Source organism: Terrapene carolina, unplaced genomic scaffold, assembly GCF_002925995.2.
Source record: "Terrapene carolina triunguis isolate 2854851 unplaced genomic scaffold, T_m_triunguis-2.0 Scaffold604, whole genome shotgun sequence".
NCBI classification, from domain to species: domain Eukaryota; kingdom Metazoa; phylum Chordata; order Testudines; family Emydidae; genus Terrapene; species Terrapene triunguis.
Genome location: NW_020664955.1, coordinates 521,952 through 535,896, shown reverse-complemented (window position 1 = coordinate 535,896; position 13,945 = coordinate 521,952). Strand labels below are relative to the sequence as shown.

Below are 13,945 nucleotides of genomic sequence, written 5' to 3'. Positions count from 1 at the left end.
GCCGGGCAGCCTCTTGTCTCGTCACCACCGCCCGGTCCGGCCCCGGCCGCTGCCCCTTCCCCACCGCCCGGTCCGGGCCCGGCCGCTGCCCCCTCCCCACCGCCCGGTCCGGCTCCCTCCCCACCGCCCGGTCCGGCCCCAGCCTCTTCGCCACCGCCCGGACCCTCCGGGGAAGGTGAGGGGCCGCTTCTCCACCTTCGCTGACTCCCGTTGAGGCAAGGAGCCGTTGGACGGTCCCGTCCCCGCCTCGCCCTGGGGTCTTCCGCCCCCCCCTTGGTCTCGTGCCCAGGCTCCCCACAGGCCCGGCCTGACTCAGTTCACGGCCCCCTCCCTTGACTAGAGGAGTGGCCGTCTTGGGCCCGTGGTGCCTGAGTTGATGCCTTCTCTGTTCCCGCTTTCTAACCCTCTGTCTCCCCTCGACCTGCAGGAAGAACAAGATGTCTAACCCCAGAGAGGAGACACCCCCCAGTGACTGCAGTGATCCAGAGAGTGTGCCCTGTAGGCCTAGGAAAGCGAGGCAGGCCCAGGAGAGCCATGATGGGGACATGCCCAGCCTCTGCCCACCACAGCTGCCAACGTGTACGTCTGCCTCCGATTATGCTAGAAAAGTCCAGTCTCTACCGTCCTCACAGGGTTCAATGCAAACAATGGTTTAACCAGAGATGACAGGGCTTCGGGGAGAGGTTTGAAAGAGAGCCCTTGGGTTTGGAAAGGGACCAGTAGTGGGTTCATGCCATCCTGCTGTTTCCAGGCAGGGTTGATTTTTACTAAACTAGCACTGAGAGATGTCCAGTCTCTGCCTCAAATGTGGAGACTATACAACTGCTCTTGGCAGCTTGAACCATTGCTGACCTGTTTTTAGACTAAGTTCTGCAATGGCTCTTTTTCTACATTTAATAATGTTATGACTGGGCCTCGTGCATAGTGTGCTGAAGTGGCGCTATGGGGCAGCAAACATACAAATCTTTAACTGTTCTGCTAACCACCTTAACCTGGTGACATGGAATCCTAGGCTCCACATCCCATCCCACTGCTAACCTTGGAGGAGGAGGAGGAGGAGGAGGAGGGGGGGGGAACAGATATCACAATTTTTTGCAAAGATCACCCCAGATCAAAGTCTTACACTTCCCATCAGCTGTATCAAATATTCCTCTCTCACTTCGTGCCCCAAAGTGCCTTTATCTGTTCCTTCAAAGGCTTCTTTAGAGCATGTTTCCACTAAACCTCTTTCATGTTCCACCATTAAGTGATTTTTTTTTAAGTTAGTCAAAATTCAGCAGTAGAATCTTGTACTGCATTGTGACTCTTAACTGTAGTGTGTCTAAACTGTGAACTCCTCTGCCTTGTACAGCTTTCAATAAATGACAGGTGCTGTTTTTTAATGGTCACTAGATGTCGCTCTTGTTTCACATGATACAAAAAGAGGAGTATGAAAGGACAGAGGGGCTCACATCAAAACTATGAATCTGGGTTTGTCAATTCAGTTTGAATTCTTTCTCAGATGGGTTGAATTGTAACTTTTGGAGAGCTTATACATCATTTTCTGTATATGCATCAACTTAGACAAACAGTGGTTCATCTTAAGAATTCCACCTGTCTAAAAGATCAGTAAATTCCATTGCACAGTTCAGTGGAACTAAAATCAGAGAAAAATTCAAATGTTCCCTTCCTGCAGCATAGGTGTCTTTTGTAGTTCTTATCCAACAAAGATTTAAGCTAGCTAGGGACTTCGTACGCAGGTATAGTCCCACTGGCTTACTCAGGCCAGTAATAATGCAAATGTATATGATTCTTTGCAGGACTGGGCTTTATATGACTGACATCATTTCATAGCATACAACCTGCTACTAGCCTTTCTTCACACAACCCTCTTGTCTAATTTAGATTGTAATCTGTTCAGAAAGGGGACCTGTCATTTTACCATACCCCCTTCGAAAGCAGTCATGGTATATACTATTTCCTTCACTTTGCTTTGGGATGGGCTAATCAATTCAAACTCATTTAGCAATTGTTCTGTTTCTCTGCCTAGCTGAGGAAGGTTCCCTACACCCAACTTTCTAAATTATCCTGTATTAATCTTTCATATAGCTGCTAGTGTCCTGATCCACTTTTCCACTTGCTGGTCAAGAACTTTCTAGGTTAAATTATTTCCCCTCACACATACTACTAATGTTATCCAGTATATGGATGATATACTTTCATTATGGAAACATCTATCAGATGCAGGCTCCATTGGCATGGGTTATCTAGTTAGTTCTAAGTTCTCTCATTATTTTAGATTTAAACTATAGCATAAATGAGCATCCTTTTCAAACTCTGGGTCTCCTTGGCACTTCAAATAGTTGTATGATTAATCAACTCCGTTAATTAATCCTGATTTGTATTATAGTAGCCCTAGAGACCCCAACCAGATTGAGGAGAGGGTGTGGAGCTAAGCACCCTTTACAGACCTATAATAAATGCTTCCTGTCCCAAAATGTTTACAATCCTAAACCACTCTCTTGCAATCTGTTCCACACAGGCAGACCCTTGTGCCTTTGCAAAGCCCCATTGATTTCAGGCTTAGTGGTCTATGTACACAGACCAGATTGCAGAATGAGGGGCTAAGGTTTAAAATATAGCAAGAGGGTGAGTTACCCAATGGGAGGATATGAAGGCAAGCCTATAGCACTGTTAGAATCCATAATTCCAACATGTGACTCTTTGCTGTCTCATTCCTATTCTGTACTGTCTCTGGTGTCCTGCAACTTGTAAATTGTTCTCCCATTTATGGCTATTAAGCTAGGCCACCTGGCATCATATTTTCACTCCACATCTCTCCCATAATTTAATCAGTGAATTTCACCTGTAATTTTTCCTGTTGCTCTAGAATGTAGAAACCCTAGATAATAGTCCCACAACTGATGATTTTCATGAGATTCTGAAATGACAGTATAAAATCAGTAGTTTGTCAGCTAATATTTCCAAAATGTGTCTAGGGTGTTTAATCCCCTACCAAGGGAGTCAGGAGACATGAGTTTTACTTCCAGCTCTGCCACTGACTCAGTGTTTGCTTTCAGGCACTTAGCTTCTTTGAGTTTCAGTTACCCCATCTGAAAAATGCATCTATCATGTATTGGGAGATCTATATTGAAAATACTTGAGAAGAAGAGTGCTAATTCCTTTTTATCTAACGTATTTATTCTTAAAATGGTAAAAATGTGAAATTCTTCTTCAGAATACATGTCTTCCTGGTATCTTTACACTGGAAGGGATGCTGTTAAAAGAACTTATAAGACTTGTAGTTGTTTCACTGTTCATTTTAACTGCGGAACAAGATAGAGACATTAGTTGCATAATTATTCTGGAGGTCATTAAGAGGTTAAAGCCTAGGTATGAGAACCTGTCAAAAGTAATAGGACCAAGCATGAACTGATAAGGCTTTTATACAATCCATTTTTATTCAGCTCACTCAATGAGCAGTCTTGTACTGCTTTTGAAGACCATTTTAATTTGAACAATTATTTCCTATATTGTTGTTACCAATAACCACAGAGTGATATTTTAAATTGATTTTGAGACCCAAACTTGCTTCCATTTAGGTTAATGGAAGTTTAGCTAATGACTTCACTGGGAGAGGATTGGGCCCTTGCTTTTGACCATTAATGAAATTTAATCTTCCATTGTTTAGACATAGAAACCAAACTGATCAGTTTTACTTTTGTCAGTGTCAGCATTTCTTCATCAGCTAGGAGCATAATGTTGTTTCTCATATTCTGAGGGGGATGTTTTAACCCCACCCTACATACACAGGCTTTCATTCGGTTTGCATTTCCGTATTAAATTTTGTAAAAACCTTTTAGATTTATTAAATGTTGGATCTAAGACTGTAGTTGATCATGATAAAGAACTAGGTCTCATTAATTTCCTTTCTGCAGCCAGCCCTCCACGAGTTCTCTCCATGGCAGAATTACTAGAAACAGCACAAGAAGTTTCTAAAATGACCATTGCACACGAGATTGTGGTGAACCGTGATTTCAAGTTGCAAGAGGTCAACTTCTCACCAAACAGGTTCGTTATACTCCTCTTCGTTTTTTCTCTTACCTGAGGTTGCAGATTATATGGCTAGAATGGGAAATGGGGGAGGGGAGGATTTGGAGGGCTATGGCTGTTGAAAGTATCTAGAAACTACAAAGGAAAAGAAAGTGGGTTTTGGTGCTATATGTTATGGTTTTTTTCAAGTTTATTTGTCCCTTGGAACTATGATAAATGCCACATCTGGTCTTCCTTGAGTTTAATGGAGCACTCAGAGGTATAGACAGTGACCTTTTCTTAAGTATTAATCAAAGGAGAAGAGATGCAAAGATCTTCTCTCAGCAATCTGCCTTGTAGCTGCAAACTTCCTGAGTCCTATCTGAATGCCTTAACCACCAGAGTATCCTTCCTGGTGCTGAACAAAAAGAGGCTCTGTAGAAAGTTATCCTGCAAATATTGTACGGTCCTGTCAGTCTTCTCTGAGGATAAGAGTAGTGGTTGGGGGATTTGAAGGGAGTTACCTGCATCTATCACAGGTTGGCTAAACATCACATTCTTCTGAAGTGTGTGTGTGGGGGGTGGCTGCCTCTGAACTATTGCTAAGTGGTAGAAAAGTAAGATTAAGGTTTGTCTTCACATACATACGTGTGTAGAGTACACACACTGTATGAGTATAAATAGCAGTGTAGAGGGTGAAGTGCTGCTTAGATGAGTAAATACATGCCTGAACACTTAATGAAACCAAATTCAGTTTCATTATGGTTAATTTCACGGCCATAGGATTTGAAAATTGGTAAATTTCACCTTTTCAAATGTTTAAATCTGAAATTTCACATTGTTGTAACCGTGGGGTTCCCAACCCAAAAGGGTATTTTGGGGGGAGGTGGGGAGTCGCAGACCTGTTGCGGGGGGGCACGGGATTGCAACCCTCACTTCTGTGCTGCTTTCAGAGCTGCACTCTGAAGGCAGCAACCGTGGAGTTTCCTGCAGCCGCAGGAGGTTCCCAGAGGTGGAGGTGGGTCTGAGGTCCACCCAAGAGTGCCTGTGCAGGTGACGGACAAGTCTTTCCCCAGCCCAGCGGGAGCTAGAAGCCCCTGGCTAGGGTGCTTCTAGTAGGAGTGGGAGATCAGATTTCACTGGGTAGGGCTTATTTCACGGTCCGTGACGTGTTTCTCACGGCTGTGAAATTGGTAGGGCCCTAGCTATGTGCCCTACCTACATGGCTCTCTGCACAGTGAGACAGTGCTGCCCAGTGTCCCATTGCTGGAGCCTTTCCCTGCTGCAGGGAAAGACTCCAGGAGCTCCTCCTTGCCAGAACTTTTCCCGCTACCTCAGCCTTTCATTGGCACATGCAGCTATGGAGCAGACATAGCCTGCTTTTCACTGTGGTGTGTAGCTACACATACCTTACACACCAACCTCAGTGTAGACAAGGCCGAAGTATGTTTGGCTATGGGGAAAAGAGATGGCTGGGTAGGAACCATATGTGGGAGAACTGTGGAATTTAGGTTGATAGAGGTTCCCATAGGAGGGAGAGTGGTGAGGCATGTTGCTTCCAACATGAGAATAAAAGTTCAAAGAAAATGCAGAGGTCCAAGTGTGGACATAGCCCCTCCATAATGATAGGTGTGAGATGGCTGAATGTTCATAATAGTTACTTGTTCCCTCTCCCAACTCAGCCTGGAAAGCCGAGTGAAGGAGACCTTGCACAAAGCTTTCTGGGACAGTCTGAAAGAACAGCTCTCTGCTAGTCCACCAGACTACACACATGTGATCCAACTGCTGCAGGAAATTAAAGAGGTGAGCAGTTCATGAGATAGGACAGCCCACCTTAGAGCTAGGCCTCTGTTAATGATGTACATCTAAGCTTTGCCTTGTGGCCACACATTAGACCGGAGGCATGAGAGAGTGGAATTCACAGCAAGGAAGAGTAAATACTAGGCCCAACCTTCTAGATCCTGTCTGTAAGACTGTCCCCTTGACCCAGTGTCCCCCACACAAATCAATTACATCTGAAAGGTATGAAAACCAGTGGAGCCATGTAACAATCAGTATGGACATAACTGATCATAGATATTGCTTAAATCTCTATGCTACACTGATGCAATGGTTTCTTGAGCAGGACCCTACCCACACTCTGCTTAAGGATGGCTAATGTCCTGGTCCGCTTAGGTCTCATTAGTATTGGACCCACTGGTTTTCACCAGACAGCAGAAGGCTAGCTCAGAGGTGGTAGGACAACTACCACGTATTCCTTTCTTTTTACATTCCCTCTTTCCTGCCCCAAGGATAGCTGCATTCATTAATACTTGGCAACCTCTTCTCCCTTAACTTGCAACTGAACCCCATCATTCCTTCCCAGTGGACCCAAACCCTCTCTTCAGTACAGCAGATTTGGATTCTAAGAAAGGTAGATGTTGTCTGTTAATAGAATTGTAGACTGAACACACAATTCCTGAATTAAAAATGAATTAGATGGGTTTGATTTTATTAAAACCTTACTTGTTACAAGGCTTCTTAAATAAAGAAGCCTGAGAGAGAGACATACGAAGTAAAGTGAGAAAATGCCTTGGCCTGAAAATCCTCCCTAGGCCAACAGTGACTGTGCATACAGTCTCTTCTATCTATAAACTCCTCAAAGTTTATATATAAAGAAACCCCTCTCCAAGGCTAGTCATACATAAGCATCTGTCTTTAATGCACACAAGCACACAACATATTAGAACAGGAGCTAAGTGTTTAAAACTAACAAACAGCCCTACCTATCTGCAGAGCCCACAGCAGCATCTAACGTACTTGCCTGACCTGGCCCATACCTCTCCCCTTTTGTAGTCCTGAGAGGCAGCTCCTTTCCCAGAAAGCCATCCCACAGAGTACTAGAAGGTATCCCTGTTATAAAGGAAAGAATAGGGACCACACATTATTTAGGGGCTGACATATGGTCATATAGCATCTTCTGTGTATACCCTTAAGGGGAGCAGTTAGGAACAAACATTCCCTTATAGTTGCTATGGTGGCCCCTAAGTTTCAATGTGCTTAGTAGTCACCTGAGTCCTCATTCCTATAAGGCCAGCCTTTACTACTTGTTGTGCAGCTCCTGGCGAGCTGTAGGGTTCCTAAATTTGAACAAAAACAGACTCTTCTCTCTTTGACTTTCTCCTTGGGGCAGACCATACTGTCACTGTTGCTGCCACGGCACAGCCGTCTGCGGGGCCAGATCGAAGAAGCCCTGGATATGGAGCTGATCAGACAGGAGGCTGAGCATGGGGCTCTTGACATCCCCAATCTCACCATGTACATCTTAGGTACAATGGCGATGCTGTGTGCACCTGTTCGAGACGAGGAAGTGCAGAGACTACGGGGTGTGACAGACCCAGTTCAGTTGCTCAGGTGGGTGACACTGTTTGGGACACAGGTGGGTCTCCCATAAACCAGCATATCCTCAATCAGTGATTGTTGTGGCAGGGGAATCTACTGCCTCCTGCCCAATAATCGTATCACATCCGGACTCCTGATACACTGAGCCTCAGCTTGTCTCACTGATATTTTGAGTTTCTGAATAATGAAAATTGGATTAAATTGTTGTTCACAGGAATGGAAAGTCCAGTGCGAAATGAACTTGAGGCTCAGTCCGGTTCGTAGGGGACATATGTCCCTTTCACAAAAACTTCCATCCTAATTGGCACTAAATAACACCACGCACCCCACCCCCTCCATGACAGTCATACTAGAAGGGAATGAGCTATAGTGCCTGATTTCTCTTCTGTTCTTACATGGCCTTATCACTATATCATCTGAGTGCCCCCCAGCTGTTTAAAAGTAGTAGTAGTTTGTCTTTCCCTTCATGCTGTGAAGGAGAAATGACTGTGTGTGTGTGTGACTGAAGAACCTAAGTCACAGCAATGAACGTTGCATTTAGTTCTGAGTGCACTGAGCCCAATTCTCTTACTACTTGCAATAATGAGTCCGTAAGTTGGGTCCATGTCCTGTCTTCTGTACTCATAAGCCTATCCCACTGCTGGATAATTTCATTGTTTCAGTGGAACATAGCTGTTGTGGGAGGTCATGGTCTCTTCTGACCCTTCTGGTGGTCTCTCTAGATCAGGGTAGAGACAGCCTGGAGGAACACTGAAGTAGCTTGCACTGCCTCTGTTGTACTAGTTCCGAGGGTAAGTAGGATGGGTCTCTGGGGCATGCAATTTGGTACCGTTCCCCAGCACAAAAACTAGATTTTTTAAAAAGTCCGTGTTGCATGAAAAAGAAGCCACTGAGTAGTGTGTGGGGCTGCATTGGGCTGCTGGTGAGTTCAGGACATGAGTACTGACTCCCCGTGCACTTAGAATGCCCAGCACTGAAGACTGGGTCTCTGGGGACAACTTGACATTGGCGAGACACTTGTAGTGATCCTTTTTGTCCTCTTATTCACCCCAGGGAGATTTTCCGGGTGCTAGACCTGATGAAAATGGACATGGTGAATTTTACCATCCAGAGCCTCCGGCCCCACCTGCAGGATCACTCCGTCCAATATGAGCAGAAGAAATTCCAGGAGCTCCTTGCCAAGCTGCCCAGTGAGTGTGTGGGGAAGGAGAGAGAAGGTGCAGGGGTGTGCTGGGTCATCATCAAAATACCTATACAAGGATTAATAATACTGAGCACCAACGCAGGGTGACATAGGTCCAAAGTGCATTAATATTCCCAAAGTTCAGCAGGTGGGGAAGGGATCTCACCCTGGGGCTGCAGGGATATCATTTTCCATGATAGCCATCACCCACAAGGGGACAGATTCAGCAGAGGAGTCAAGGGTTGGTGGGTTTGGAGCATGAGCTTACCCTTGGCACGGGTCTCTTGGCAGATGGAGTGGGTGGTGTGGGGGAGGCTTGTGTCAGATGGCTGTGCTGTAGCAGCCCTATGGAGAAACCAGTCTTCCTAACAGCTTACTCAAGCATTTAAAGTGTGCACATACAATTTTAAGCGTTCATTGTGAAACAAATATTTCTGTTAATGGGACATTGGTTATTTTCCTCTCTTTACTACTGTGGAATAATGTACACAAATAGGATTATCTGCTGCTTAGTTCATCTCCAGTTACTTCCTTTCCCACCTCAAAATGGTCTTCTGTTTGACATCAGCCAATGGTGCAGACATTCTGCTGGTGGCAGATACTAGCTTCAGGTGCAGGGTAAACAGGAGCAGCAGATAGAAACAGAGCTGTTAAGAGTCTTTCACGCAAATTTGTATTAGTAACAAGATGGAAAGGCGAAACTGTCAAATGTAAGGAGAAGTGCTTCTGACCAGGGGATGGATTGGTAGTTAGCAGTACCTGGAAGTCAGGACACTGGGCTTCTAGTCCCAACTTTCTCACGGACTTGCATTGTAAAAGAGAGCAAGTTATTTAATCTGCTTCAGTTTCTCCCTGCAGAATATGGAGAAAATAGCCGTGGCAGGTGTTGTGAGATTTCATTAAAGCGTATAAAAGGCTTTGAGATCCTCAGAGGAAAGGGCAAAATGTTAAACAGGCCTGTAGTCACCCTTGGCAGAGCGTTTCTAGAAGGTTTTAGTGGATGCTTAAGTTGCTGAATAAATCAAAGGCAAGCTATCCCAGATAGAGAGCAACCTTTTGCTGCTCCCTGTACCAGCTTTGCTGGCTTGCAGCAGAGCTGGTCTGGTTTTGTTAGAGGTGTTTCACCATATGTGGAGTAATAGTTCCTAGTCCTCTGCACATTACAAAGCTTAGCTGAGACCAGCCCTGAACATGTGCCTTTCCAGTCCCACTACTGTTAGGCCAGCATCACTGTCCTGACAATGACATGGCTGTGTCCTATGAGAATGAGCCTGACTCTGAAGCTTCTCAACAGGTGTCAGTCACTTGGTAAAGTAGGGGCCAGCACTGCTCTCTGGCCAGTCTGAGACATACTGTCTCTTCAGAGTGTAATGTAGTACAGTGAGTGAAAACAGTTCCTTCACCATTCAACTTGCTGAGTCTGATTCTCTCTGTAATCCTGTTCCAGACAGCCTGGATCACACAACTGAGTGGTTACACAAAGCAGCAGCAGAAGTCTCTGCATCATCTTGGTCATCCCCATCCCATCCTGAGGTCCATGGATCACCTGCTCCACTCTCACTGGGGGCTGTCAGCAGGAGCTCATCTACACCAAGTCCCATGTCTGTGTTAAACCAAGGATACATGAATCTACTCCGCTGGGAGCCAGCCATAGAGAAATACCCTGAGGTAGGAGGAATCTTCTTGTCAGCCAGGGAGGACTGCTCTGCCACTTTGATGTGGCAGTTAGAACTGGCCTTAAGTATAAGCAAAATAAACAGGTGCTTGGGCCCTGAATCCTATGTAACCTCTACAGCATGAGCTGGCTTTGTCTCAGGGCCGGGCAACAGGACTGCAAGGGGAGAAAATAGCTCTCTGCTGGATCCCCTATCCCTTTTTGGCAGTGGAAGCTTCTAGCCTGTGGCTTATTTCCCCTCTTCTGTTAGCTTGGGTCCCCTGCAAAACATAAGGCCTTTCCTGCTTCCGGGAGTTTGTGTTTGATCAGTGGTTCACGCCCTTCTCCATAGGGGAGCCCTCTCCCATTATCTATACAGAAAAGGAAGGGCAATTGCGATTCACCAGCTTGAGAATCTCCCTGCTTGGTGAGCACAGCTCTCCCCATGCCCACAGGGGGATTTGATCTTTCTTTGCAGACTCTGTTGATGGACCAAGCCCGGCTGCAGGAGGTACAGTTGCAAGTGAATCAGCTAACAATCCTAGCTGCAGTCCTGCTAGTGTCCAGCAGTGTGTGTGGAAGCGCCTTGTTCAGCTCGCCTGGGTTTGTAGATAGGCTGAAACGGGTAACAAAGGCCCTCTTGGAAGGGCTCCCTCACACCAGGTTGGTTGCTTTACCATTATCTTTTCCAGAGGGAGACAAGTGAGTAGACAGGTGCTGGTTGGGAATGAGAAGAGCTGCAGAAATCCACTCTGGAACTGAGAGGATAGTTAAAATCCAAATAGGGGCCAGGGCTTCTGGCTGGGGGAGGAGTTTCCAGCTGGGAACTAATCCCCTAGAACTGGTGACTCACTGGTTAATGGGGAACCAGTGCTGCTGATCATTTTGATCACAGTAACAAGCACTAGGGCAGCTTAGTTCATGGGACACCAAATGAGTACAGCTGGTTGTCTGTGCCTTATGTTGCCATCATGATGTTCTTGGCTACAGGTTTGTGGAGGGAATTTCCTAGCTGTTCCACTGCTGTGGGACCCTCCCTGCTGCGAAGCAAAGATGAGGAGCAGCCCAAGAATATAGAACATGCCTCTGATTTTAGGTTTCGAGAAGCTTTGCTGGACATCAGCAATCACGTGCACCAGGAAGTTAGTGAATCTCTCTTGCAACTGGGTTACCCTGCTTTCACCAGCGATAAATCTGCTTCCCTCAAAGGCCAGATAAGGAGCATCGCAGAGGACGACAATGCAGTGCGGAGCGTAATTGGTGAGTCCCTGAGTAAATGTCTAATGTGCTGGCTTTTTACTTTAAAAATGAGGCCACCCTACATCTTTATCTACGATCTATGCTGGGCCTTAGAGCCCTAAAGTGAAGTCCTTTCCCAGGACTGGTCTAGCATAGGCAACCCCCATGTAAGGTCAGTCTTTGGCCTCTTTGCTCAGACTGCCACAAGGGTGAGTACCTAGTGCCCCTAGATTGAGATCCTCATTCCTTCTCCAGAAGTCATTAAATGATAATGATCAAGCAGTGAAAAGCTCCATATGACAATACCACCTATCTCAAAGCACTTTACAAAAGTGGTGTCATCCCTATGTTACAGATGGGGAAACTGAGGCACAGTGACTTGTTACAGAGCCAGCAATGAAATGCAGGTCTCCTGAGTCTCAGTTAAGTGCTCTATCCACTAGCCCACCATAGTAATATGTAAATTATCAAGCTATTTCAAACTAAGTCTGAAGTCTTTCCCACTGATCTGTGCTGTTGCAGTTATTGCATTTAAGCACAATCTTAAATTCCATGTTGCATTCTGACATCTGCTATGCACTTTAGTTTTTTTTATACCAGGATGATTTCCCTTCTGTTCTCTTCAGAGCTATATCCATGCTGCTGAGCTGATAGTGTCTCAAATTGTCAGGTGTTCACTCTTCCCTTTGACTGACTGCTCCTATCACACCCTTTCTTTTCATACCTACAGAGCAGCGGATCCATTCATTTCTCAGCCTTCATCTGTCTCCTAGTGCCCAGAACTCTCACAGTCTCCCAAAAGGCCTTGCTCCAATTCAGGAAGAACTGCTGGAAGTTAGCCACAGATTTGGCAGTGTGATTCATCACAACAGGCAGGTGTATGGACCCTACTACCTGGCAATTCTAAAAAAGGTTGTTCTCCCAGGGGCAGAGCCAGGAATAGATTCTTTCTAACTCTTACAGAAAGCACCACATGCACTGGGGCCAGAGGGGAGGAGGACTCAGCTAGTTTTCAGAATCATGCTTTGGCTTGTAAAGTCTGTTGCAGCCAACTAAACAGCTGTCCTGTTCTGTGCAGCAGCATCCAAAGCACTTCTGCAGCTGGGCCACCATAGGTGCTGGGGACAGTTACATAAATACCAACTGCCACTTCCCAATTTGTCTGAATAAACCTTTAAACTAAAAAAAAATTGCCTTTTTTTTTTCCATACCTGCTGTTAGTTGGTCTCATTACTTTGAATAAATATGGTAAGATAGCCTAGATGGATTTCATGTTGTAATGCATCCTGTGAATTTGAACCCTGATTTTTTTCTTGCCTTGCCATTAACTGTGGGTTTTAGCCTGCTTTCCAGACACCTCTTAGTCTCAGCCGGGGAGAGGGGATTTGATTAAGATGCTTTGTGTTAATGACAGAGCTTACTTTCTAATGTAACTGATATACTCCTTCAGTGTTAACTTTAAAATCTGGTTTACTTCATAGGTGCCATCTATACTAGCTCAGTTTAATCCCCTATGGATTTAGTATTTTTGTATTCAAATCTACTGTAACCAGTTCCTAAATCTTAACATGCATTGTTAAACGTTGGTCTTTTCCTCCATCTCCTTTATACTAGTGAATTTTCAATACTTTGAAGCTGCATTAGTAAACTTTCTTTCTGCTAGAGCAATACTGTGCTATCAGAGCTGCCAAGGTCTTTGATGTTCTGTTACAATTGTACCTTAATATCAAACTACTGATGTTGTACAGCAAGAATTGCTTTGGCTAAAAGATGGCTAGGGTGTGGGAGCTTTGTTTTGTTGCAGGGAGAAGCAGTGTTTTCTAGGAGTTGGCAGCTGAACTGTGTAAGGATGCATAGGTTATGGTCCTGCCAATCCACTTACCCTCCATGGCACAAGTTGCCCATCTGTAAATGTGGGATGGGGTGAAGGGAAGAGAATTCGTTTTCTTCATCTGGGGGGGGGAAGGGAGAGAGAGGATGAAAGGTGCTGCTAGTATGGGCTTCAGCCACTCTCTGGTTCAGACACACACCCCCATGTGCATTTATAGCTATGTTTTTAATGAATAAATGGGCTTGACATTTCAAAAATGTAATGCTGAATATTTAATACTTTTCATGGAGTTTTTTTTTAGGGGGTCTTTTAAAGCTCTAGCAGGATTACTCAGAAGACATTCATAAATCTCTACATTCATGGGACCATGAGAACTGGTTACTGCCATTAAAAGGATTTAATTTTTTTGACATAAATTGGACAAATAGTATAGAATAGCCTCATCATTAGTGTTTCAGGCTTTGTAATCATAACTGCAAGAGAATCACTATCCTTTGACATGTCAGCAGTAAGATGGCAGTGATTAGCATTAGAGGGTTCAGGAAAAATGAGGTCAAAGAAGCAGCTGCCTCTCACGTGAAGGAAGTGGGTCCACACTATTAAACTGACACTAGCTGATCTTAAAAAAAAGTAGATTTAATCTAAA

At 45.1% G+C, this 13,945-nt stretch overlaps 1 protein-coding gene across 2 annotated transcripts; it reads left to right on the top strand.

Moving 5' to 3' along the window:
* Positions 1 to 294: 294 nt before the first annotated feature.
* On the top strand, positions 295 to 12,803 carry TCP11 (t-complex 11). Of its 2 annotated transcripts, none has more exons than XM_029913351.1 (9): positions 295 to 579; positions 3,918 to 4,050; positions 5,694 to 5,814; positions 7,184 to 7,404; positions 8,446 to 8,582; positions 10,023 to 10,243; positions 10,708 to 10,832; positions 11,326 to 11,489; positions 12,199 to 12,803. In XM_029913351.1, the coding sequence occupies exons 1-9, from the start codon at positions 438 to 440 to the stop codon at positions 12,420 to 12,422; spliced, it is 1,488 nt and encodes a 495-aa protein (XP_029769211.1). In that variant the 5' UTR covers positions 295 to 437; the 3' UTR covers positions 12,423 to 12,803. The 2 variants fall into 2 exon arrangements, with proteins under 2 accessions (XP_029769211.1, XP_029769210.1); XM_029913350.1 differs by having other exon boundaries at positions 10,708 to 10,892.
* The last annotated feature ends 1,142 nt before the right edge of the window (positions 12,804 to 13,945 follow it).

Excerpts from the sequence above, each read along its gene's own strand:
- TCP11 (XM_029913350.1), top strand. The coding sequence starts at position 438 with ATGTCTAACCCCAGAGAGGAGACACCCCCCAGTGACTGCAGTGATCCA. Across the intron at positions 580-3,917 it reads CCCACCACAGCTGCCAACGT|CCAGCCCTCCACGAGTTCTC; the intron begins GTACGTCTGCCT and ends TCCTTTCTGCAG. Across the intron at positions 4,051-5,693 it reads GTCAACTTCTCACCAAACAG|CCTGGAAAGCCGAGTGAAGG; the intron begins GTTCGTTATACT and ends CTCCCAACTCAG.